The sequence below is a fragment of the Schistocerca gregaria genome, chromosome X, assembly GCF_023897955.1.
Source record: "Schistocerca gregaria isolate iqSchGreg1 chromosome X, iqSchGreg1.2, whole genome shotgun sequence".
Classification (NCBI taxonomy): domain Eukaryota; kingdom Metazoa; phylum Arthropoda; class Insecta; order Orthoptera; family Acrididae; genus Schistocerca; species Schistocerca gregaria.
This window is the reverse complement of record NC_064931.1, coordinates 196,907,853-196,931,984: the sequence shown is the minus strand read 5'-3', so window position 1 is coordinate 196,931,984 and position 24,132 is coordinate 196,907,853. Positions and strand designations below refer to the sequence as shown.

The window sequence follows — 24,132 nt, the reverse complement described above, 5'->3', positions numbered from 1 at the left end:
AGCAAGTTTCCATACATGTCTGAGGCCAAACATCAACGCGATCAAACAAAGCATACCCCCAAGCAACTATAGAGCTTAATTATTGACATTACAGGCGTGTCATACAGGAAATTCCATATTAGTCAGTAGCCTTTATTCTCGTCTCTATGTGCAGAAGAAATATTCAACTTTTAAATGAGAAAGCAAGAACTTCCTTTACATACATGCGTAAAGGAACACATTAGCGTAAATGGACATAACAAAATGTAAACACGTTTTTTCTTCATTCAGTATTATATACAGAATTACTTACCAAGAAAAGTTGAGCAGATGTACTCTGAGATCTGGTTCCCTGATTTGCTGGACTCTGAGAAATGGCTTAGTTCTTTATTCAGCATGCGTTTGAACTGTAAAAAAGGAGACAGAGTATTAATGGCGTGCAATATACAATGGAAATAATAGTAACAAATAATTAATTATTGATCAAGAGTAAAGAGGAGGTGGTCAGTCGTGAATCACTGAGTAGTGAAGATTTGTTATCTTAAACGCAATGTCTACGAAATTTATCAGATTGTGGGAGAAAAGTGTTCCATTATTTTCTCGTTGAAGATCATAGCTTTTACAGCCTTACTCTCCGACACATGCCTATATCCACAATGCAATGTTCGAATGTCTGTTCAACTTGCATAACCGGCAAAGATTTATGGTGTACAGTAAAATTACAAACAATGTCCCAATAGAATTCCTGAACGCGGGAGATAGTACCATGCGTCAGGTTTTTACACTGCACACCTTCCTGATTCTCTCGGTCTTTTCTTTTTATTTTCCTCTGAGTGCCAAATGCGTTTTCTTTCTCATTGTACAGTGGTAGGTGAGCCGAAGAGAAAGACACCTGAGTACAAACTAGCACTTGTTTGGAAGGGCGTATATCTTTCGTCGGCTCTCTGCCTCTTCGAAAATAAGGAAGGGGTGGAGAAGGCGGGGACTGCGCAGTGGTTTAGCGACTTTACATCTTATTCGGAAGAAACAGGGCTCAATTATCCAACCGACCATACAGACTGAAATTTTTCGTCGTTTCCCTAAATGACTTGACGTAAACGTCAGAATGGTTTTTTTATGGTTAATTTCTTTCCTCACCCTGTTACACCTGAGATAGCACTATGTCACTAATGACTTTGATGTCATATGGACGTAAAACTCAACCCCTCGTTCCTTCCTTTTTTCCTGATGCAAAGGATTCTGCGTCGTACTGTGTCGTATTTCTGAATCAAGGACGGAGATCCGTATCGGAAATACCATAACTGAGGGTGACAAACTATCATGTGTAATCTGGTCTTTATACCAGACTGCAAGGCGCTAACCTCTTGCGCGGTTTTGATCTGGGCCTGTTCTCCCTTCGTTTGTTTGGCGAGGAAGTCTACTTTTCACTTTTGCGGTATTTGTTACAATAAGGCTTTTGAGAGTTTACGATTACTTTTGAAGAAGATTATCAGCACTTTTAACTAACAGGCTTTTGAGAAACGTGTCTTAACAGCTTAGGCTGAGCGAAGTGGCGCATTGTTTAAGGAACAGGGAACATATTTCGATGGAAACGCGTCTGATTTTTCCACATACTGTCTACTGCAATCGGGAGACCCAGGTAAACTCGTATAGGCGGTTTTTAATAAGGTTTCCAAAGGCCTTCGACGCTGTACCTCACCGTGGGCAAATAAGCGAGACAGCCGGCCGTTGTGGCCGAGCGGTTCTAGGCGCTTCAGTCTGGAGCCGCGCGACCGCTACTGTGGCAGGTTCGAATCCTGCCTCGTGCATGGATGTGTGTTATGTCCATAGGTTAGTTAGGTTCAAGTAGTTCTAAGTTCTAGGGGACTGATGACCTCAGATGTTAAGTCCCATAGTGCTCAGATCCATTTGAACCATTAAGCGAGACATGGCCACAAGAAGTAACATCTCAGATATGAATGATCGAAAGACGTTTATACTGACAGTACCCAGTACATTACACAGGAGGGCGAATGGAAGTAAAATCGGACGTGCCCCAGAAAAGTGTGACAGGACAGCTAAGGATCTGTATATACAAAAACGACTTATCGTGGTTTCAGATTATTCGCTGACCATGTACCATCGCTGGTAACCGTTTGGTGAATCACGATGGCTCTCTAACTGAGAATAAATGCAAGGTAATGTTCATAAACAAGATAAAAATAACACGATAACGCAGGATTAAAGGATTAGCGGAAAACTTCCGAACCCTGGCATGTTGATTGAATATCGTGAGTACCACGACGCGATTTGAAACTGAACGAACACCCACAGAGAAACGTGATTCAGCAGTATGACATTAGACAAGCATTCGGGGAACCGTTGTTCAAATCTCTGTCCAGCAACACAGATGAAGGTTTCTGTTGGTTTAATCGCGAATTCCAGGAAACGGCCCATGCCTTTCTCTAATCAGAGTTTCTGCTCCATCTCTAATGAGCTCGTTGTCGGCGGCGTTTTAAACTCAGTTGTTCCTTCCTTCTAGAGCATTTGAAATTTGTAATAGGAAAGGTGAGTAGAAGAACTGGACTTGATGGTAGAGTTCGGAGCATCTATAAAGGAAACCACACTCTAGGGTGCCCCAGCGTTTGGATAAATCTGGCAGCAGAAACGAAAGCTATGTAGAAAAACACTCTGCTAGGATCTTACCCGGTCAAGTTAGTCCAGATCTAATTTTTAGAGAGGCTCAGAGTACTAGTGTGGGAATGTTTGGAAAAACGTCGACGTCGTTCTCGGGAAACCCTGCAGAAAAAATTTACTAATATGGTATTCAGCGTAAACTGTGCATTATTTATACTGCCTCCATGCTGCATCTCGCCTTAGGTACGTACCATAAGAAAGATTAAGGCCTGAAGTCATAGCTCTGTACGCTATTGGAGTAGGTCAGTAGGACATACGGCTGCACTTTACAGTCAATGTAAATTCAGGAGGAACAAGATTTAAATCCCCGTCGTATTCTCCAGCAGTAGATTTTCGTTAATCGAGTAGGACGAGTTCTGTAATGGTTCCTTTGATTTCCTATACAAGCCACGCCCAATTCGAGCATGTGCTCCGTCTCTAATGACCACGTCAACATCGGGACGTTAAGCCTCATCTTCCTGCGTCAGCCTGGGCCTCTCTCTATTGCCTGGAATGGTGATGGTGGGAGGCACGAGAGCACTGGACCGGTGAGCCGCCCGGCTTTGGTCATCGCCGCTTCGCTTGTTTGGTAGTGCATGGCGGAAACGGAGACAGCAGGGCGCTTGCTGACGTACGAAGGGAGGGGTTGCAGGTGTCTGTGCGACATAAGACCGCTGCGGCCTTTTCAGGCTGGCCGGAACGCGAGACTGGAACGCGAACGAGTCGTGTAACAGCTCTCCTTGCCGCTAGTGACGTCAGAAGTGACTCACCAGGGAGACGCTGCGCCTGCCACCAGCAAATTAGGCAGCACGCTGAGCGCGCGCGCGAGCACACACGCATACGCACACACACACACACACACACACACACACACACACACACACCACTTTCTACAACGCACTAATGCTAAGAGGTTCCTTCCTGGGTGAGGAGTTTCCAGGCGACTTTCTCAGCTCTGCTCTAAGTGCCGCTTAGTAGCCGGGAAATCAGCTGGCGGTGCATCCTCCACTGCGTGTTAGTACCGGGTAAGCGCAACTTTCGCCAGAACTCTGCGGCCGTCTGCCGAGCAGCCTCCACGCGGGTGCTGCAACGTTTAGTGGAATCCCGGTACAGCGTAAGCGGTTCAAAATTTCGCTGACATTTTCAACGCCACTGACATGCCTTGTCGGCGTTGTGCTATCATTGTGCGAAGACGAAGGGGTGGTGGTAAATGCTCACAGTTACCAGAATGAAGGGCGGCCTTGTACGAGCACTGCTAACACATTTTTTTGTGAACCTGACCCGTCGCGCCACTATCTTGACTCCTCTGCAGCTTTTTACACTCAAGTGACCCCTTTACGATTACAGCGGAAGCCTTTTGGTGCCAGAAACAAGCGATTAGTTTGTGTACGTCCCGCTCGCGACGAAACCTCAGACGCTGTTGTAACTGTTTTTTAGTGCAACAGGCATGGTGGTGAACCATAGATTTGTTTTCTTTTGGGGATGAAGAGGGTCATATAATATATAACATGGAACCCGAAGCACGATACAGTCAACAACTGAAATTTGAAACCGTTTTTACCCGCAAATTCTTCAGGCTTCTCTCTCTCTCTCTCTCTCTCTCTCTCTCTCTCTCTCTCTCTCTCTCTCTCTCTCTCTCTCTCTCTGTGTGTGTGTGTGTGTGTGTGTGTGTGTGTGTGTGTGTGTGTGTGTGTGTGTGTGTGCGCTTTTTGGAACAAGTAAATAAATCTAAACATAGATAACGTTCAATATAAATACGAGCCACTCATGTGGAGAGTCATCGCGTACCGATACACTGAGAAAATTTTTATTATTCTTGTAAGTATTCTAACACGTTTCACGTTACAGCTTTGGTAGAGGGCATCGAGAAAGTTCAAAGAAGGCTAGCTAATTTCATATTATAGCGAAATAAGGGAGAGAGTGTCACGGGTATGATACCCGAAATTGGATGGCAGTCATTAAAACAAAGGCGTCTTTCGCTGAGGCAGGACATTATTAAGAAATTTCGATCACCAACTTTCTCACAGTGTGTGAAAGTACTTTGTAGGCACCCACCTCCATAGGGAGAAATGATCACCATAATAAAAGAGAGAAATCAGAGCTCGCACGGAGAGGTTTAAGTGTTCGTTCTTCCCTCGCGCTGTTCGAGAGTCCAGCGCCAGACAAGCAGCTTCAAGGTGGTTCGATGAACCCTCTGTCAGGTTCTTAATTGCCAATTGCAGAGTGATCACGTATATTTAGATAGGGAAATATCACGCTCATGATCCACGCGACTTTAAAATAATTAATAACAACCTGGTACTATGTTTTTCGTACTATTTTCTGTTGAATCTGGAGGAACCGTCTACTACGCAAGCGGTCAATTCGCAAAATTTTTCCAATAGTAAATCCTAGATTATCGGCAGAGTACACGTCAACATACATTTATGTAAGAAATGACACTGGAGTTTAGATAAATCAACGCACGGAAACCACATGAAACCTATCTTACAAATTCAAACCATATTCTCTCAGTTAAGCATGCTGTGGTTGCACGACCTTGCTAGGCAGAAGAAAAAGAAAGTAGTTGTTGGGTAATTGCGAGTGGAGCAAGTGGGCAGGAAGCACGTGATTAAACTCCCTCAGTTGATGAGGTCATTCCGAAAGAGACTTTGAAGTGCTCAGACGGCTGTCCGTGGGACATAATGAATGTTTAGCTGCATGTTCCTCACACTACAAACAAAATATGAATCAGTGACTGCCTAATGCGCAACCAGTGATTTTTGCAATTTTACTTTAACTGGACGTAGTTCATGCACTCGATGTAGTATTACTGTATCTTAACCTATAATACGACAGTTTTCAGAACACCAAGCCCACGTATCGGACCCTTAGGTAACGTACACAGTGGAGAGTAATGTAGACATCGTCCTCAATCCTCTGGCTGGAGTATTAGAATGATAATTAAGTTTGCCATATTCAGTGCTTGGTTGTTGATCATGTTAACTAGGAGTTGATTTGAAGAGTTCCTCCAAAGCCACCATTATGTCATCCTCGCTTAAGTTTTCCTCGGGTTCCCTAAATCGCATTAAACCAGCATCTGAATAATTCCTCCAACACGTCACTTCCCCTGTCTCCCAAATAAGTTTTATTGGAAGCACCAGCTCTCAAGTCTTTACTCCCGATGTCCAGCTAAAACCCATCTTTCCTCGTTCTAAAAAAAAGACTTTAGACATTTTCCACGCTGTCAAGGTATATGGATATGCGGGTTACTGTTTTCGAGTCAACCAGTCAACCTCTCCAGAAATCCTGATGGACAGAATGCATTACGTTAACCTCGATAGTGCCTATTACTTGTCCATAAAGCAACGTCGGTGTGAGCCAACTGACTGTGATTGGTCTGTTGATATTCTCCGTACTTAGAATACTAATGATCGATCAAAAACCACTGGCAGTTTTATAAATGCGTTCCTTTACCGCAGAGAGGGGACGTCGCTAAGCTGCCGTAAAGAAATACAGAGCGACACAAACTGAACCCCACTTCACGATAAACGAGGAGAAATCCTAGATATAGCATAATAACTCGAGAAAAATTTAAGTGTAATTTATTAGATTAGGAAACATGGAATATTAGAATTTAAATTCCTGTCAGTAGTATTGCAGGCTGAGCTGGACTAGCTCAGTTTGCCGGGTCATGGGGAGGAAATCCAGTATTGCCATCCCACTAAAGAAACTGTACATCAAAAATAGTTCAAATGGCTCTGAGCATACGGGATTTAACTTCTGAGGTCATCAGTCCCCTAGAACTTAGAACTACTTAAACCTAACTAACCTGAGGACATCACACACATCCATGCCCGATGCAGGATTCGAACCTGCGACCGTAGCGGTCACGCGGTTCCAGACTGAAGTGCCTAGAACCGCACGGCCACACCGGCCGACGTACTGACATCCATCTGAAGTTCGAATCAAGAGGTCTGTATGGTAAAGTAACTCTGCTGTTACCGAAAGCGAGTGCAATGTTTTAACTATGACTGCACCACTTCACTGCGTATGTGATTCTCCCCTGGATACAAATACATTAGGTACATCTTGAAGACGCTATGCTAAATGATGAGACTTGGAAACCTCACAATAAAATTTACTGGGCACAATGGAAAATATTAAGTGAAGGGGAGATTCCTGGAAGAGCGGATTCCTTTTACGAAGGAGAGACGACAAGCTGGCGTCCCGACTGATCGAACTGAAGACGAGCTCTGAAGAATTCGCAGGCATAGTGACAGGTTTGCAACTGTCTTCAAATGTGTGCTACAGAGACGTTCAGTTAACGTACACAGGAATTGGACAGAGGCTAGGTCCTTTCGAGAAAATCTACTGGATAAACCAGGTAATCTACTGTAAAATCCTCCAAGCTGTCTACATTGTGTGTGTCATTCAGTGAGCATATGAATACGATAATCGAGTGCGTACTGAGCTCGTACGGAGAGCCATGTTTTCTTCGTTTCATTTGTGAATGTAAAAGTGAAGGGAGCGTCCAGTAATGGCACGTAGCAATTTCCGGCTTCAAATGGCTCTGAGCACTATGGGTTTTAGCATGAGGTCATCAGTCCCCTAGAACTTAGAATTACTTAAACCCAACTAACGTAAGGACATCACACACACCCATGCCCGAGGGAGGATTCGAACCTGCGACCGTAGCGGTCGCGTGGTTCCAGACTGAAGCGCCTAGAACCGCTCTTTCCCGCTTCGTAGAAAATATGTATGTGCGGATGTAGAACGTTCCATAATACTGTGAAATGAAGTACGGACTTTGTGCTTTTTGCATGTCAGGTGAACTGTAAACTTGGTCGGCTGTCTGTGGTAGCATACCGGCGTAAGATACCCAGGAGTCATTGTACGCGTCCGGCGCAGGAGCGGTTAACAAGCGTGGCTGCTGCTGTATGGCGTGCCCCAGCAGAGATTAACGCGCCCAGCTTGACGATACCCAGTCAGCTCTTTTTATCGTCCGCTGCGGCCTCGTTCAAATCACGAGTAAACATCACGCGTGACAGCAGCTACTACTCCGTCATGGCGACATGGTGGGGGCTGACTTGAATTTAGGGTGTCGTATACTGAAATATGCGGCGGGAAACGAGATCTCAAATTAACACAGCTGTAATAAACTCCATCTCTCGCCGCCGGGAATGTGGAAGTAAGACCATAAATGGCGAGTTAAAGATTATTTACTTATTATTTAATTTTTGACAGACCTTTGTCGGATGCATCGACACGATAGTCACTGTGTTACGACGTTGCACGAGAATTAATCCTTCCCCGCTTAGTGTAGTGTCTCATCAAACCGGAAAGCATCGGTCCGAAGCGATGAGAAATGGCAGCGGAAATACTATAGATCTCGAGCAAATGATTTTAGCCGACACCCGTGAATTCGAGGATTGAATCGTGAATTAAAAATTAAATTATAAAATTATAATCCTATGTACCTAGTCTGACAGATTTTTCCATAGAAAACCATATCGTTCAAAATAGTCGAGGAAGGGAAGTTCTAGTAACGGCACCCAGTTGCCAGTCCTATCCAGTTAGCATCCTTGAACTTATTACCATGAAAAAAAAAGAAATAACTGATTTTCCTTAACAGCAATTTCTTTTGTAGGTTAAATACCAAATCTGCTGGGAAACGGTCGCCGAATTTCAAGAATCGTTCGCGATGTCCACAACTCGTGGGAAATAGGTGGCAACGGTGTTTCCAGTAACAAGCGGCAATTTGCGATGAATAGAGCGAAGTAGTTGTACCAGCGCTTCAGCGTTTTCTGTAATGGGAAACATAAGCATATAAAGCTTCCCTGCAACAGAAGTCGGTTTAAGCCTCTCGTAAGGACCGGCGACTCTGCTTCGTTTCAATTTTACGTAACAGCACGTTTCTCCCGTTGGCCCTAGCTTGCGCGGCCATCAGCGTCAATTAGAAGTCAACTTCAATGGAAAATCTGCTGCAACATGTAGACATGAACCAGAACTGAAGATGCTGAAGTTCGATCTTCGGAGTGAATAGGTAGTAGCTTCACGTTTATTATGTTGACATCGAGGACGTTGGAATCCTCTCATTCTGGAGGAGAGGTTCTAGGCTAGAGTATTCTCAGTTAAGCTTCTCATGACTTCTTTAAGAACATTTCAAGAGGATTCTGGTGGCTAATTTCCACCATTTCATTCCTTCCGTTTGTTCCTCTCCCCTCCCTCAAAGCGACGAAGCCGACCTAATGTGTTGTTGCGGCTCCATGAAGAGTCGCTATTTGCAGGTGGTTTACCAATAACGAGACAGTAAGTGAATCATTGACAACAAGGAAAGAAGGAAGTAAAGCGAATTTCAAAATGTCATACTAACTTTGCTGCTAAAAGCTGCTATATAATGACGTTTGCTTTCTCATTTTCTTCGAATTTATGTGTAACAAACAAAATTGTATTTACACGAAGAACAGAGTTTAAATGGAATAATAGTGAAATAACATACGCTGTGCCGCACTTATTTACTAATTTATTACTGAAGTAAGAATTCAGCCAACCTTAAATCTCGTATTATTGCGAGTCTGCGAGAGATATCACTAAGTAAACATACTTTGCTTACTTTTATTCAACAATTTCCTGCAAAATTATGTTGCATGGTAACTCATCCTTAGGAAAAGTAGATACCATTGCACAAAAGCCGGCCGTAAGAATAACATGCCGTGCGCCCCCACAATCGACTTTTAGATATGTAAATATATGGATATATGTGTTTATCTAATGAATATTCTCCCATAAAATTCGTCATTAATAATCTATTGCGGTTAAGAAAAAATGTTCGTGTCCGTAAGTACAATAGTAGAAGAATAAATTCTTTCCACTAGCCTACACTAAGGTCACCTACAATTTAGAAATGGGGTGAATTATGGTAATACCAAAGTGCTGATACAAAGTGTCTGCCTGACAGAGAGAAAATCTACATTTCAAAGGATTTTTTGATTTTATCTTTAAAAATGTCCTTCCGAGCGTCTCCTATTCCACAGAAAAAATTTTAATTCGAAACTTACGACACCCCCTCCCCCCTCCCCCCGACACACACACACACACACACACACACACACACACACACACACACACACACACACACACACACACACACACACACACACCTGTTGTTGAGTTCACGTAAGAGGAAAAAATTACGGAGTTCATTTGCAAATCAGCATGTGTGAAATACAAATTAATTTAATGCTTGCAAATTCATTTGGTTCACACCATTAAAACACATTGTGCCACGTGAAACTCGTAATTAAATCAGCATAACGTGTTTATATAGTGAGTTAAGATCTGGTGCTTGAGCTTTCCTAACCCCATGTCACGCACTTCACGGAAACTTTAAGCCGATAGGTAACCAGTCTTTAACCGAGTCTCGATCACATTACACAACAAATCTAGTATTTATTAGTTAATAAACAAGCAGGAACTATATATGTTTACTCCACTGGCGCAATGTTTACCCCGAGTTACCCATACACTGAAAGTAACATTTCATTGGCAACAAGGCTCACGCACTTGATGACAGAGTTTTGCTTTTAAAACACGGTATGCTGGTTTGCTGATGCTTCAGAAACTTACTAGTAACCGACGAAGAACACTGCGATTCAAACAAGACGCTAATTTCTACAAATCACCGTAATAAACACGGAAAAATAATATTAAAAAAAATTACCTGCAGTATCACATTGCTGATCATCAGAGAAACGTCCATGACTAGAGGAATCCAAGCGAAACTGTCATGGAATAGGGAAGACTGCTCCTTCTCAAGCGTCATATTATAAATACGTAGTGACGATAAAAAAGGTACAAAATATCACAGCTGGGTAGAAGCACTATCACAGATGAGGGAATGTGTCGGTGCTGCTCGGGCCGTAGGCGCGGCGGTACTGGCGCGGCGCGCTGGCAGGCCGCTCTTTATAGCCGAGCCGTGACGCCGCCACACGACACAGCCGCTACTCGGAACGACGCTGGCGCGCCAAATTATAATACGTGGAACCGCTGCTCCTGCATCCCAGCCTATTCCGGACCTTCTACTTAAACCGTAGACCGACTACTCCCCCTTCCTACTAAAAATATCTATTCCGGCCGGCCCGAATCTAAGCCCTCGCAAGCCGTCTGAGAATATTTCGTTTGTTGGCTTTCGAGAGAACTACAGCTCCGTCGACCGGCTCACGCGGACTCCGGAACTTGTACGTGCTCAATACTCCAAGTTCTGCAACTTGACCAAAACTGCACTTACCATTAGTATCTGCAAATAGAAGCGGACCTGTAATTTTCTTTTCGCCACTTCCCCCAATATGTATTGTGTCAATGTTGCAAAATTAAGCTAAAGAGTATTATTACATATCTGTTGCAAAAATTTTTAAAAAGAGATAAATTATTATCTTAATACTCTGACAGATGGATTCACAATATACATAAATGACCTTGTGGATGACATCGGAAGAACACTGAGGCTTTTTGCGGATGATGTTGTGGTATATCGAGAGGCTGTAACAATGGAAAATTGTACTGAAATGCAGGAGGATCTGCAGCGAATTGACCCATGGTGCAGGGAATGGCAATTGAATCTCAATGTAGACAAGTGCAATGTGCTGCGAATACATAGAAAGAAAGATCCCGTATCATTCAGCTACTATGTATCAGGTCGCAACTGGAACAAGTTAATTCCATAAAATATCTGAGAGTACGCATTAGGAGTGATTTAAAATGGAACGATCATATAAAGTTGATCGTTGATAAAGCAGATGCCAGATTGAGATTCACTGGAAGAATCCTAAGGAAATGCAATCCGAAAACAAAGGAAGTAGGTTACAGTACACTTCTTCACCCACTGCTTGACTATTGCGCAGCAGTGTGGGATCTGTACCAGATAGGGTTGATAGAAGAGATAGAAAAGATCCAACGGAGAGCAGCGCGCTTCGTTACAGGATCATTTAGTAATCGCGAAAGCGTTATGGAGATGATTGATAAACTCCAGTGGAAGACTCTGCAGGACAGACGCTCAGTAGCTCGGTACGGGCTTTTGTTGAAGTTTCGAGAACATACCTTCACCGAGGAGTCAAGCAGTATATTGCTCCCACCTATGTATATCTCGCGAAGAGATCAAGAGGGTAAAATCAGAGAGATTAGAGCCCACACAGAGGCATACCGACAATCCTTCTTTCCACGAACAATACGAGACTGGAATAGAGGGGAGAACCGATAGAGGTACTCAATGCACCCTCCGCCACATACCGTCAGGTGGCTTGCGGAGTATGGATGTAGATGTAGACGATAAAATGTTTAAAGAAAAGAAAAGTGACAAAAGTCAGGGACATCTAATATCTTGTCGGACTTCCCCTGGCCGGCGTAGTGCAGCAGCTCTGTGTAGCATGGACTCAACAAATCGTTGGAAGTTCCCTGTAGAAATAATGGGCTGTGTTGCCTCCCTAGCTATCCATAATTGCGAAAGTGTTGCCGGCGCAGTATTTTTTCCACCAACTGACCACTCGATTACGTCCCATAAATGTTCGATGGGACTCATATCGGGCGATCTGGGTGGTCAAATCGTTCGCTTGAACTGTCCAGAATGCTCTTCAAACCAATCAGGAACTATTATGGCCCGGTGACAAGGCTCATTGTCATTCGTAAAAATTCCATCGTTGTTTGGGAAAATGAAGTTCACGAATTGGCACTAATAGCCTCCAAGTTGCCGAACATAACCATCCAATGATCGGTTCTGTTGGACCAGAGAATCCAGTCCATTCTATGTAAACACAGACCTCGCCATTATGGAGCCAACACCATCCTGCACAGGGCATGGTTGACAACTGGGATCCACATCTTAGTGGGGTCTGCGCCACACTTGAACCCAACCATCGGCCCTTACCAACTGAAACTGGCACTCATCTGACCAGGCCACGGCTTTACAGTCGTCTAGGGTCAAACCAATTTGGTCACGAGCCCACGAGAGGCGCTGCAGGCGATGTCGTGCTGTCAGCAAAGGCACTCGCATCGGTCGTCTGCAGCCACAGCCCGTTAACGCCAAATTTTGCCTCTCTGTCCTAATGCATACGTTTGTAGTACGTCTCACATCGATTTCTGCGTTTATTTCAGGCAGTGTTGCTTATCTGTTAGCACTAACAGCTTTACGCAAACGCCTCTGCTCTCGGTCGTTGAGCGAAGGCCCTCGGCCACTGTGTTGTCCGTGGCGAGAGGCAATGCCTGCAATTTGGCATTATCAGCCCACTCTTGACATTGTGGATCTCGGAATACTGAGGAGGAGATTAGTGTTTAACGTCCCGCCGTCAACTAGGGCATTAGAGACGGAGCACGGACTCGGATTAAGGAAGGATGGGGAAGGAAACCGGCCGTGTCCTTTCAAAAGAACCATACCGGCATTTTCCTGAAGCTATTTGGAGAAATTACGAAAAACCTAAATCAGGATGGCCAGACGCGAGTTTGAACCGTCGTCCTTCCGAATGCGAGTCCAGTGTGTTAACCACTACGCCACATCGTTTGGTCGGAACATTAAATTTCCTAACGATTTTAGATATGGGATGTTCCATGCGTCTGGCTTCGACTACCATTGTAAGTTAAAGGTCTGTTAAATCGCCGGCCGATGTGGACGAGCGGTTCTAGGCGCTTCAGTCTGGAACTGCGTGACCGCTACGGTCGCAGGTTCGAATCCTGCCTCGGACATGGATGTGTGTGATGTCCTTAGGTTAGTTAGTTTTAAGTAGTTCTAAGTTCTAGGGGACTGATGACCACGGAAGTTAAGTCCCATAGCGCTCAGCGCCATTTTCTGTTAAATCCCATCGTGCGGCCATAATCACTTCGTAAACCTTTCCATATTAATTACCTGAGCACAAATGACAGTTCCGCCACTGTAATGCCATTTTATACCTCGGGTACGCGTTACTGACACCATCTGTGTATGTTCATATCGTTATCCCATGACCCTTGTCACCTCAGTGTATAACAAATAGTTTGAATTCTAAGTGCTTCTACTCAGAAGATAGTTTTAAACTAACGATAACATTTAAGTTTTGTACGAAACACGTTCCTGGCTAAGAGAAGTCTGCTAGTATCAAACAAAAGGCGTTCATTTCAGGATGACATTTCTGAGAATATACCTTTGTAGTGCAGCACTGTATGACGGCGAAACATGGACTGTGGGAAAACCGAATCAGAAGAAAATTGCAGCATTTGAGATGAAGCACTACAGAAGAATGTTGAAAATTAGGTGGACTGATAATATGAGGAATGAGGAACGAGGAAAGGAATATATGCAAAACACCGAGAAGAAGAAGTGGTAGGATGATAGGACGTGTGTTAAATACTCAGGGAATAACTTTCACGGTACTAGAGGGAGCTGCAGAAGAAGACAAAGATTGGAAGACATCTAGCAAATAATTGAGGACGTAGGTTGTAAGTGACACTCAGAGAGGAAAACGGTTGTCACACGAGAGGAACTTGTGGCGAGTCGCATCAAACCAGTCAAAAGACATTACTCACATCAGTATGTCCATTTCACTGGTTTACCATTAATATGTTTATTTATGTATAAGGTTGGCGGGCGGCCGAAGCATAGGTCTTACTGATACTGACAAAGTTTTTACGAGTTCTAAGTTTTGTTCTGATGATGACATTGGCCGAAAGAATGTTATGTATAAAGAAGTACATTAAGCGACCTAGACGGCTTTATTCACAGAATTTTGTTCTAGATGAATACTTGTCTTTCTTCGGATTTCTTGTGAGGTCTTTTGTACCGATCGAGAGGCGATACAATTAAGCTGAATGGAAGACTGTTTGTGGACCTCTCACGTTATTTTAAAAAATAAATATTTTAAAGTTTCTAGCACGGAATTGAAGTGAGAATGGAAACACTGGTATGCATCAGTCTTTCTCCATAACGCCGAAGATTTGTTTACCCGAATAAATGTACAATTTCTTCTATTTGAAGGCTAAGGGTTAAGGGCTAAGGGCGTACTCGGGAACAGGGATATGTGCCCCCATTCTCGACCTATCCTCAACTGTGGAGTTCGTGTGCATCCCCGAAGACGGCTCGGACTGCCGCGACCTATTCTGAACTGTGGAATTCGTGTGCATCCCCGAAGACGGCTCGGATTGCCGGCTTCACTGAAACCATGGCGTCTCTTGGCTTACTTGACGAAATTCACACGCCAAGAAAGCAACAGTTCTAAAACACATGACTCTGTGGTGGAGGAGGGCTTACAACCAGTGTTATTCGCTTCCTTTCCTTTTTCATTAAGAAACAGGACGAGGAAATAAAAGATCTGTTGCCGGATGACCTCCGCAAGCACACTGGCAAATATTAACTTATCCTCGTGATGCTTGAGCGCTATAAACAACGGAAAGGAGATGAGGGCTGAACGTCCCGCTGGATACTTGCCAATTAGCGACAAGCACATTTTGACGAAGGAAATTGGTCGTGCCCTTTTAAAGGAACTGTCCTGTCATAGACCTTAAGCAATTTAAGGAAAGAAACGGGAAACCTATATGTGGATTTTCGGACGGGAATTTGAATACGAATCCAGTGTCTTACCATTGTGCTATCTCGCTCTGTACACGTACGTGCGCGCGCTCGCTCGCACACACACACACACACACACACACACACACACACACACACACACACAAAATGGAGACAGCAGAAGGGTTTCATATCTAATACTTCAGAAAAATAATATTTATGCAGCTGTTCTCCATAATTCCCGATGATGATCTTGGATGCGGGGCGCTCAACATCATGGTCATCAGAGCCCTGACGAAAAGTCAGCAGGCCATTTTCATGAGGGAGGGACGAGACGACGACGACGACTGCTGCCCCCATCTGCAGAGTAGTTTGTGATGCATTAAAGTCCGCCTCGCCTACGCACTACTTCAGCGACGAGACACGACATTTCACAAAATTTCAGAACCTGTGTAACACTGGTGTCGGTATCGGCGAGGACGGTCGGCAGATCGCCAGCCAAACCTAGGGGTGACCTGATGTAAGTATGTGAGACACATGTAGACAAAATATGCTGAACCGGAAGTGTCATTTCACAAAGTGGTGGATCCTCCTATCGAAGGAGGAAACCGTGTGTTAAAGGACTCTGTTCTATGTCCAGTTTGGTGTGCAACATTCCCTTCCATTGCCGTGGTTGGCGTGATGGCCGCCATTCCTGTGTTGTCGATACGAGTGACCGCAGTTTGTTCGCCGCCAGCTCCGACCATTCAATTTCCCGCTGACGAATGATTCATCTGCCAGGTAATGAGATGACAGTGCACAACGGGACGACACATCAACGTAAGACACCATCGCGACATGCATCTTGCCACATTGTTGGACCTGCCGTAATGACTTATGGATGAGGTGAGTCAACTGGGCCACGGGGATACATTTGAGGGAGCGCTTTTAGGGCACTGAGCGAGTCAGTAGACGAGAAATCTTGTACTGTGAATCCACTCCAGTGCCGTTATAATGCCATACAGCTCTGCATCGTAATCTGTAAACTATTCCGGGAGGCGCACTTTGAAAATCATATATATCTCTTTAAGTAAAAATAAAATGAAAAGCAACTGATCCTTATCGTTTTAATACATGCAAATATCACCTTCGATCAAACACATGGGGGGCTCCTGAACACAAAAAAGAGTCTGTCACTTTGTAAATGCTCTCAATATTCTTCAACTCGTAGAGAGTCGGTTGGAAAGAAGTTTAACTACCGTGTTACAACCGAAACATAGTAAAAGATGAGGCAGGCATCAGGGAACATTTGCAGCAGTTCCCTCCCTTAAACCCCGTATCTTTCAAAAGATTTTCAAAGAGTAAAAGCATAAGAGAGAAATCGCGGTCTCGCGCCGTACGATGAACTCCCTTAGCTACACCTTACGGTGGTTAGCAGAGTTTCGATGTAGATGTAGACGTTTAGCTTGGTGGTTCTGTTTCTTCTTTTTCGATAGGCGTAAGATTTGTGCCAGCTCACGGTTTCGTGATTTCTCACTCCTTATTTCGTCGTCGTCGTCATGAGCGATATTTACTGCGATGGCGGCGACGTTGATAAGCATGACGATTGTCGACATCGAGGCCACACTAACTTACACAAACTGCCGAAACTTGCGTCTCCACACTAATATCAGCTAGCAGAAAGGTGGTGGTGGTTAGCGTTTATCGTCTCGTCGACAACGAGGTCATTAGAGACGGAGCGCAAGCTCGGGTTAGGGAAGGATTGGGAAGGAAATTGGCCGTGCCCTTTCAAAGGAACCATCCCGGCATTTGCCTGAAACGATTTAGGGAAATCACGGAAAACCTAAATCAGGATGGCCGGAGACGGGATTGAACCGTCGTCCTCCCGAATGCGAGTCCAGTGTGCTAACCACTGCTCCACCTCGCTCGGTGGCAGAAAGGGATTACTATAGCTGCATACACCTGGGTGAGTCTTTACAGCGTAGTAATGCAATGTCAGATGGTGCAAGATGTTCGGAATACCGAGGAAAATAGGAGGGCGAGCTATAAGGGAAGGATGGGTAATATACAGGGTGGCAATTATTGAACTGTATGAAATAAAATCGCCATAACTTCTGAGCCGTTTGCGTTAGGACGTTCAAATTGCAGGGTTGGCCGCGGGGCGCGATGGGAATTAGTATGCGCACGCGTGGTTTGGTCCAGCAACGAAGCCCACTGTGTGGTGCGCAATGTCCACTCACGGAATACTCGGTGCGATATTCCTTGATGGCACGATCACTACCGAACGGTACATGAACGTTTTGAAATGATTTCATCGCCGTTATCCAAAGTGACCCTGATTTTTCTATAAGATGTGGTTCATGCAAGATGGAGCTCGATCCCACTGAAGCAGCAGAGTGTTTGATGTCCTGGTGGAGCACTTTGGGCAGCGTATTCTGGCTCTAGGGTACTCAAGAGGCCACTTGCGTGGGCCTCGATTGGCTCCCATATTCTCCGGATCCGAACACATGCGACTCCTTTATGTGGGGCTATATTAAGGCCAAGTTCACCTCAAAACCACTGCTGAGCTGAAAACAGCCATTCAGGAGGTCATCGACAGCATCGATGTTCCGACACTTCAGCGGGTCTTGCGTCTGCGCCACACCATCGCCAACGATGGCAGGCATATCGAACATGTCAAAACCTAAATGGGAATACCTGTTGTGATGTTTACATGCTGAATAAATTGTGTGCACGTGATAGTTTGTAATTAATTTACGTTTTTCTCACATAGTTCAATAATTGTCACACTGTACAATACGTACAAGAGCCAAGAGGGAACAGTAAGAGTGGAAGGTCAAGAACAAAGTGCTCAGATAAAAAAGGGCGCGCCGGCCGAAGTGGTCGAGCGATTCCAGGCGCTACAGTCTGGAACCGCGCGACCGCTACGGTCGCAGGTTGAAATCCTACCTCGGGCATGGATGTGTGTGATGTCCTTAGGTTAGTTAGGTTTAAGTAGTTCTAAGTTCTAGCGGACTGATAACCTCAGAAGTTAAGACACGTGGTGCTCAGAGCCATTTGAACCATTTTTGAAAAAAAGTCAAGGATGCAGTCTTCCGCCGCTACTGTACAATCTATATATAGAGGAAGCAATGACGGAAATAAAAGAAGCGTTCAACAGTGGGATTAAAATTCAAAGTGGAAGGATACCAATGATAAGACTCACTCATGACATTGTTATCCTCAGTGAATGTGAAGAAGAATCACACGATCTGCTGAAGAGAGAGAGAGTGAGAAACTTAACATCAGGACTGATGATGACGAAGTGGATGAAGCTATCGAATTCTGTTACCTGGACACCAAAACAACCAATGACAGATGGAGCAAGGAGGACATCGAAAGCAGACTAGGACTGGCAAAAAGGGCATTCCTCGCCGAGAGAAATCTACTAGTATCAAACATAGGGCTTAGTTTGAGGAAGAAATTTCTGAGAAAGTACGTTTGGAGCACAACATTGTATGGCAGTGAAACACTGGCAGTGGAAAAATCAGAATAGAAGAGAACTGAAGAATTTGAGATACTGTGGTACAGATGAATGCTGGAAATTAGGTGGACTGATAAGGTAAGGAATGAGGAGGTTCTCCGCAGAATCGGCGAGGAAAGGAATATATGGAAAACACTAAATAGAAGAAGAAGAAGCACAGGATGATAGGGCATCTGTTACGTCATCAGAGAATAACATCCATGGTACTAGATGGGAGGGTAAAAACTGTAGAGGAAGACAGAGATTGGAATACATCTAGCAAATAATTGAGGACGCAAGCTGCAAGTGCTACTGTGAGATGAAGAGGCTGAGACAGGAGAGGAATTCGTGGCGGGCCGCATCAAACCAGTTAGAGGACTGATGACTCAAAAAAGGTGGAGTCACCACAGACAGGTACTATATTCTAGTCAGTCAATTAGTTACTCGGCAGGAAAACGGAAATTTATCACTTGTGAGACAATTTTGTATGCGTATAATGTATCTCTACACATTTGATTGTTATTCAATCCACTGATGACAAAGGAGAATGTCTCCAACGTCGAAGGAGGCCTTTTCATTTCCATGGGGGTTTAGTGTCCGATCGGCAGCAAGGACACATGACATGGTGCACGTGCTCATATTCGATAAGGATCAGGCCGGCGCCGACTGCTCTCTTATGTAAGTAACCCCACTGGCTTCTGCTTAGGACGGTTTAGCCGAAGTTAGTGACGGGAAAGAGCAGGATAGCCACAGTAACAGTCGAACCTATACTTTCAAGATTGTAACAGCAACGTTTCACCATATCTGCCATTTCACTCACTGCGAGAAAGACGTCACCAGAGTAAGAAGAGGGAATAAATAAAAGAAAGAAGGAAGACTGGCTTTTAACTTACTGTCGACATGGACAGGAAGTGAAGCCGGGTGTGGGTTTGCAGAAAGAACAATCCAGGGATTCGCATGAACCGATTACGGAAGCCAACGGAGAATCTCATCGGTTTCTCTGGAGTACGCAGAAAAAAGAAGTAGGTGGACATGGAGCTCTCATTTGATCATCGCTTTCTGCTCATTGTGTATTTGTTTCGCCCAATGTGTAAAAGACGGTGGAACTAATAACAGGGGAACTACTCTCTCCAAACATAAAATTTTCACACTCACCTGTTTCTTGTACAAGTTTCACCACACTCTGTAGCGTAGCCTATGAGTGACAGCGAATGTGTTACTACTGTACCGTCGCCCTAGTTGCAGTTTGTTCACGCAGTATATGATAGAACATAAAAGGTTGATGAAGTATTGCTAATTAACGTGACTTTCATACGAGCTATTCAACATGTCGATATGAGGAGGAGGAGGAGGAGGAGGAGGAGATTAGTGTTTAACGTCCCGTCGACAACGAGGTCATTAGAGACGGAGCGCAAGCTCGGGTGAGGGAAGGATGGGGAAGGAAATCGGCCGTGCCCTTTCAAAGGAACCATCCCGGCATTTGCCTGAAGCGATTTCGGGAAATCACGGAAAACCTAAATCAGGATGGCCGGAGACGGGATTGAACCGTCGTCCTCCCGAATGCGAGTCCAGTGTGCTAACCACTGCGCCACTTTTTTTTTTTTAATGATCTCATTTTGTTCGCTTTTGTTCGGTGTATCTGCTCGGGGCGGACGTCGTCAGACATCAGTTTAAGTTCGTTGTTGATCCATTAGCTCAGTTTTTTTATTACAGAGGGCTGCTAACCCTCTGACCGAACAAGCTGAGCTACCGTGCCGGCATCACCTCGCTCGGTAACATGTCGATATGAGATTTCTGGTAAGTTGTTTTCTGTATGGGGAAATAAATCAATTCGCCGTAAACCTAATGCTCTTACACGTAGACCAAATTATGCAGCAACAATGATTAACATATAACTACGAAAACTAGAGCACAACACACACATTCTCCTGTTTCTCACATGTCTTTCATTTTAATACAGCGTAACTCTCGAGTCATGTGACTTTTTTTTTGTTTTTAACCGCATAAAGCAAAGGTGACGATCAACGATCTCATGTATGTAAGCGCTAAGAATATGCTCACTCCAAAAATGCTGGGGACCAATATGTTCTCAACTATTTATTGTTAACACGGAAGTAAACGGCAACATTTTAAATCACGTGTTATACATAAAAACTGTCTTGACTGACACAGCTATAATTAGTGTAGTATTACAAGATGACAAGGCTTAATGTGTTGGTAACCATTATAGTGAAGCATAAAAATTCCAGAATATGAAATAATTTGATTTGCATCTTATTGTCTTACTTATAACACAGCTTTGTTTGAAACTTGGTCATTCCGTTGTTGTTCGTAATAATATATTGTTGTTTTTCAATGTCTGTCTTTTGTGCAACAAATAACCTCGTTCCTCTGACAGAAGGTAGACGTTGGAGAGTAACACATTATGTACCATACCTTAGTTATTTCCAGCATTGAGAAGCATATCTTCAAAGTCCGGGGAAGCGGCATATTCACATCCAACATTCGTGAAACACAGTTTTAATGTTAGACAGATACGTCAGAGGTATAGGAAAATCGTCCATAAAGGGAAGATAGAGACGAAACGTTAATTGCAAGAAATTATTGCAATACTATAAAGAAAGCTCTGAAAATCGTACTAAACAAGACTTGGTTTAGATATTGTAGACTGTTGGACACAGCTAAGATATATGTTTGACATTGCGTCAATCGTTGGGGCCGATCTTAAGGTTATATTAATCCCGAAGAATCAAGTTTGCCAAGATCGCTGCTCATTCTTTTTATTACTATTATCGCTTTCGACAGATCTACGTTGTCATCATCGAATCTTTTAACATCATTATACGTTCAAGCTTTTTATGAAACTGAAAGTGACATACTGAGTTGCGTCAAATTGTAATTTGCCACAACCCTGCTAGTGACAGTGATGTTGCGTCAAATTGTACTTCGCCACTTTTTATTACAATTTGACGCAGCATCGTCACGTAACTTTCAGTGTTGTAAAAAGCATGTTCATCTAGTATTGTTACAAGATCCGATGATATCAGCTTAGATCTGTCAAAATCGGTAATAGTAATAAACAAAATTACTACCGACCTTGGCAAACGTAGACTTCGTTACAGAATTACTTTCCTTGACTGTAATGATAACTGGATTAGTAATACTGATAATTTATTTCTGTGATTAGAAAAATGGTCAACATATTCTCTTAGTTCATTTCAGTTCAGTTAACTGCATGTTGTAGAATGTAAATATGAGAGGATCGTGACATCAATAAGTGTTCTGCAGAGAAGTGGTTGACGAATCGTGAAACATAAATCGTGTTCAAATAAATATGTTTATTAGAATTACCATAAAATGTACTTTTCTGTTGTGTACATTTTATAATGATTCCCCAGCTGCTCACATCACGTAATTATATCATCGGGGAAGTTCATGACAGCCCTTTCCTCATAGTGCTAACGACTAATGTTTACTTTGAATACAAAATGGCTCTGAGCACTATGGGACTTAACTTCTGAGGTTATCAGTCCCCTAGAACTACTTAAACCTAACTAACCTAAGGACATCACACACATCCATGCCTGAGGCAGGATTCGAACCTGCGACCGTAGACTTTTAAATATTCAAAGGAAGGCAATTCAGTCATTTATTCTTAACAACCTTCAATAAAATAATGTTACTACTGGAATATGCCGAACATACACGAGCAGTTTCTAATGCAAATAATTAAATGATTTGACGGTGGCTTCCGTTCGATCCTAAGATTTTTTTTTGGTAACAGTTTAGTGTGACGCCATTATCTGGCAACCAACAGTTCATGTACGTGAAGAAAGCAAAATAGCATTGTGGCGCGTACCTACGTCGAGCTATAAGTCTCTTGGTAACTAGACTGGTGAGTTGGTCCTCAGATGAAAGAAATGGAAGTCGACGCTACTTCCAACAGGCTCTGTACTGTTCAAACCTTCCTTCACTTTCGAGGTAGCTTATTTTTTTTCTGCCTCCGCACTGCAGTGTACTGTAATGTAGCGTGCTTATATCTAGTTTCTGCGCGTATCGATTGTCACGTTGAGCGGTAATTATTTAACGGAGCGGCAAGTTCTTATTGATCAGCACATTAGCGCTAACGCTGCTAGCATAAGACGCGTGCTACCTCCTGTACAATGAGGCGTTCTCAAAGTGATGCAACGCTGTGAGGGGGTCGCCAGTGTCCATCAATCCATAGGCGATGAGGTCGGTGGAAAGAACGAGGCTTACGTAACCTTTGTTGTGAAAGACTGTTCTTCGGCTACCTTTTTCTCCCTTTGTGCAAGTTCGACATTTACTGTAACGTAAGACTCAACATTTGAGAACAACCAAATAGAGAGTCTTACGTTACAGCTTTTAAAAATTAAACAACGTTAAAGAAGTAGCATGAGGCAATCCTAGAAAACTTTCCTTTTTGCTGTAACAACCGATTTACTGTTTCCTTTGCAATATCAGTCGCTATGACGAGAAATGATACTTGGCTCTAACAAATTTTCTTGTAGCACTGGATTCATCATATCAGCATATCTGAATACTATTCTGCTTGAATTAACTCACTGACACAACGCAGCGGTTCGTTGCTTCCCATGGCCATGCGAGTCTTACTGTATTTGGAAGAAGATCGTACTTTACACTTTCATTTTCCAAATGTTCTCACAGTTCACCTACATAGACGTGGAAGATAAACAGCGGTAACGAAATGCTGCTCTGGAAGCGGCCGGTTTGTATTCAAGTCGGGTGGAAGTTTGATCACCCGGATTTGTCCACCAAGGCGAGGAGAAGTGACAGGGTACAGTTTATGGTCGCTAGACTGTGGTGAAATGTCCTTCATTACATTCTTGCACTTTTCGCTGTACCTCTTTGAGTGCGTTCATGGGAAACTTGATAGTGATTCGCCCGTCCTATGGGGAAGATAACGTTTGTGACTCCTTTGCGCTATTCGAGAGGTGTAGACTGTGTGCTGACACAAGAACCTGTCATATAGCTGTGAGGGCGGGTCGCGATCTGTGCCTGGATAGCTCAGTTGATAAGATCGTTGCTCGTGAAACGAAAAGTTCTGTGTTCGTGTCCCAGTCCGGTACTCAGTTTTAATCTGCCGCCTACTTTCAAACCAGCACATATTCCGCTGCAGAGTGAAAGATTCTTTATGGAAATATTTCCTCCAGAAAATATAGGTGTAAAGTACGATCTTCTTCCCAACATAGTAAGTTGCCAAAGAACAGTATGGCCATGGGACGCAACGTAAAACTGCGTTGCGTTGAGTCAATGAGTTCATTCAAGCAGAATAATATTCAGATTTGCTGATGTGATGAACCCAGAGCTACAAGACAGTTTGCTCCCTCTACAGCTTTCCGCAAAACAACATACGAAACACTACAATGCGGAAGCAGTTTTAGCACAGTCATCTGTAAAATGTACGTACTTGACATACCGCCCAGTTCTAAAGGACGCAGTACCAAACCATCTCATTTGGGCTTTTAGT

The 24,132-nt window shown here is 43.8% G+C and overlaps 1 protein-coding gene across 1 annotated transcript in view; it reads right to left on the bottom strand.

Annotated features, from left to right (window-relative positions):
• LOC126297841 (cAMP-specific 3',5'-cyclic phosphodiesterase-like) overlaps window positions 1–24,132 on the bottom strand; it is a 1,751,676-nt gene that overhangs the window by 23,980 nt on the left and 1,703,564 nt on the right. Inside the window, exon 8 of the mRNA XM_049989093.1 lies at window positions 293–386. Within this exon, the coding sequence (XP_049845050.1) occupies window positions 293–386 (94 nt within the window). The remainder of the gene's footprint in view (window positions 1–292; window positions 387–24,132) is intronic.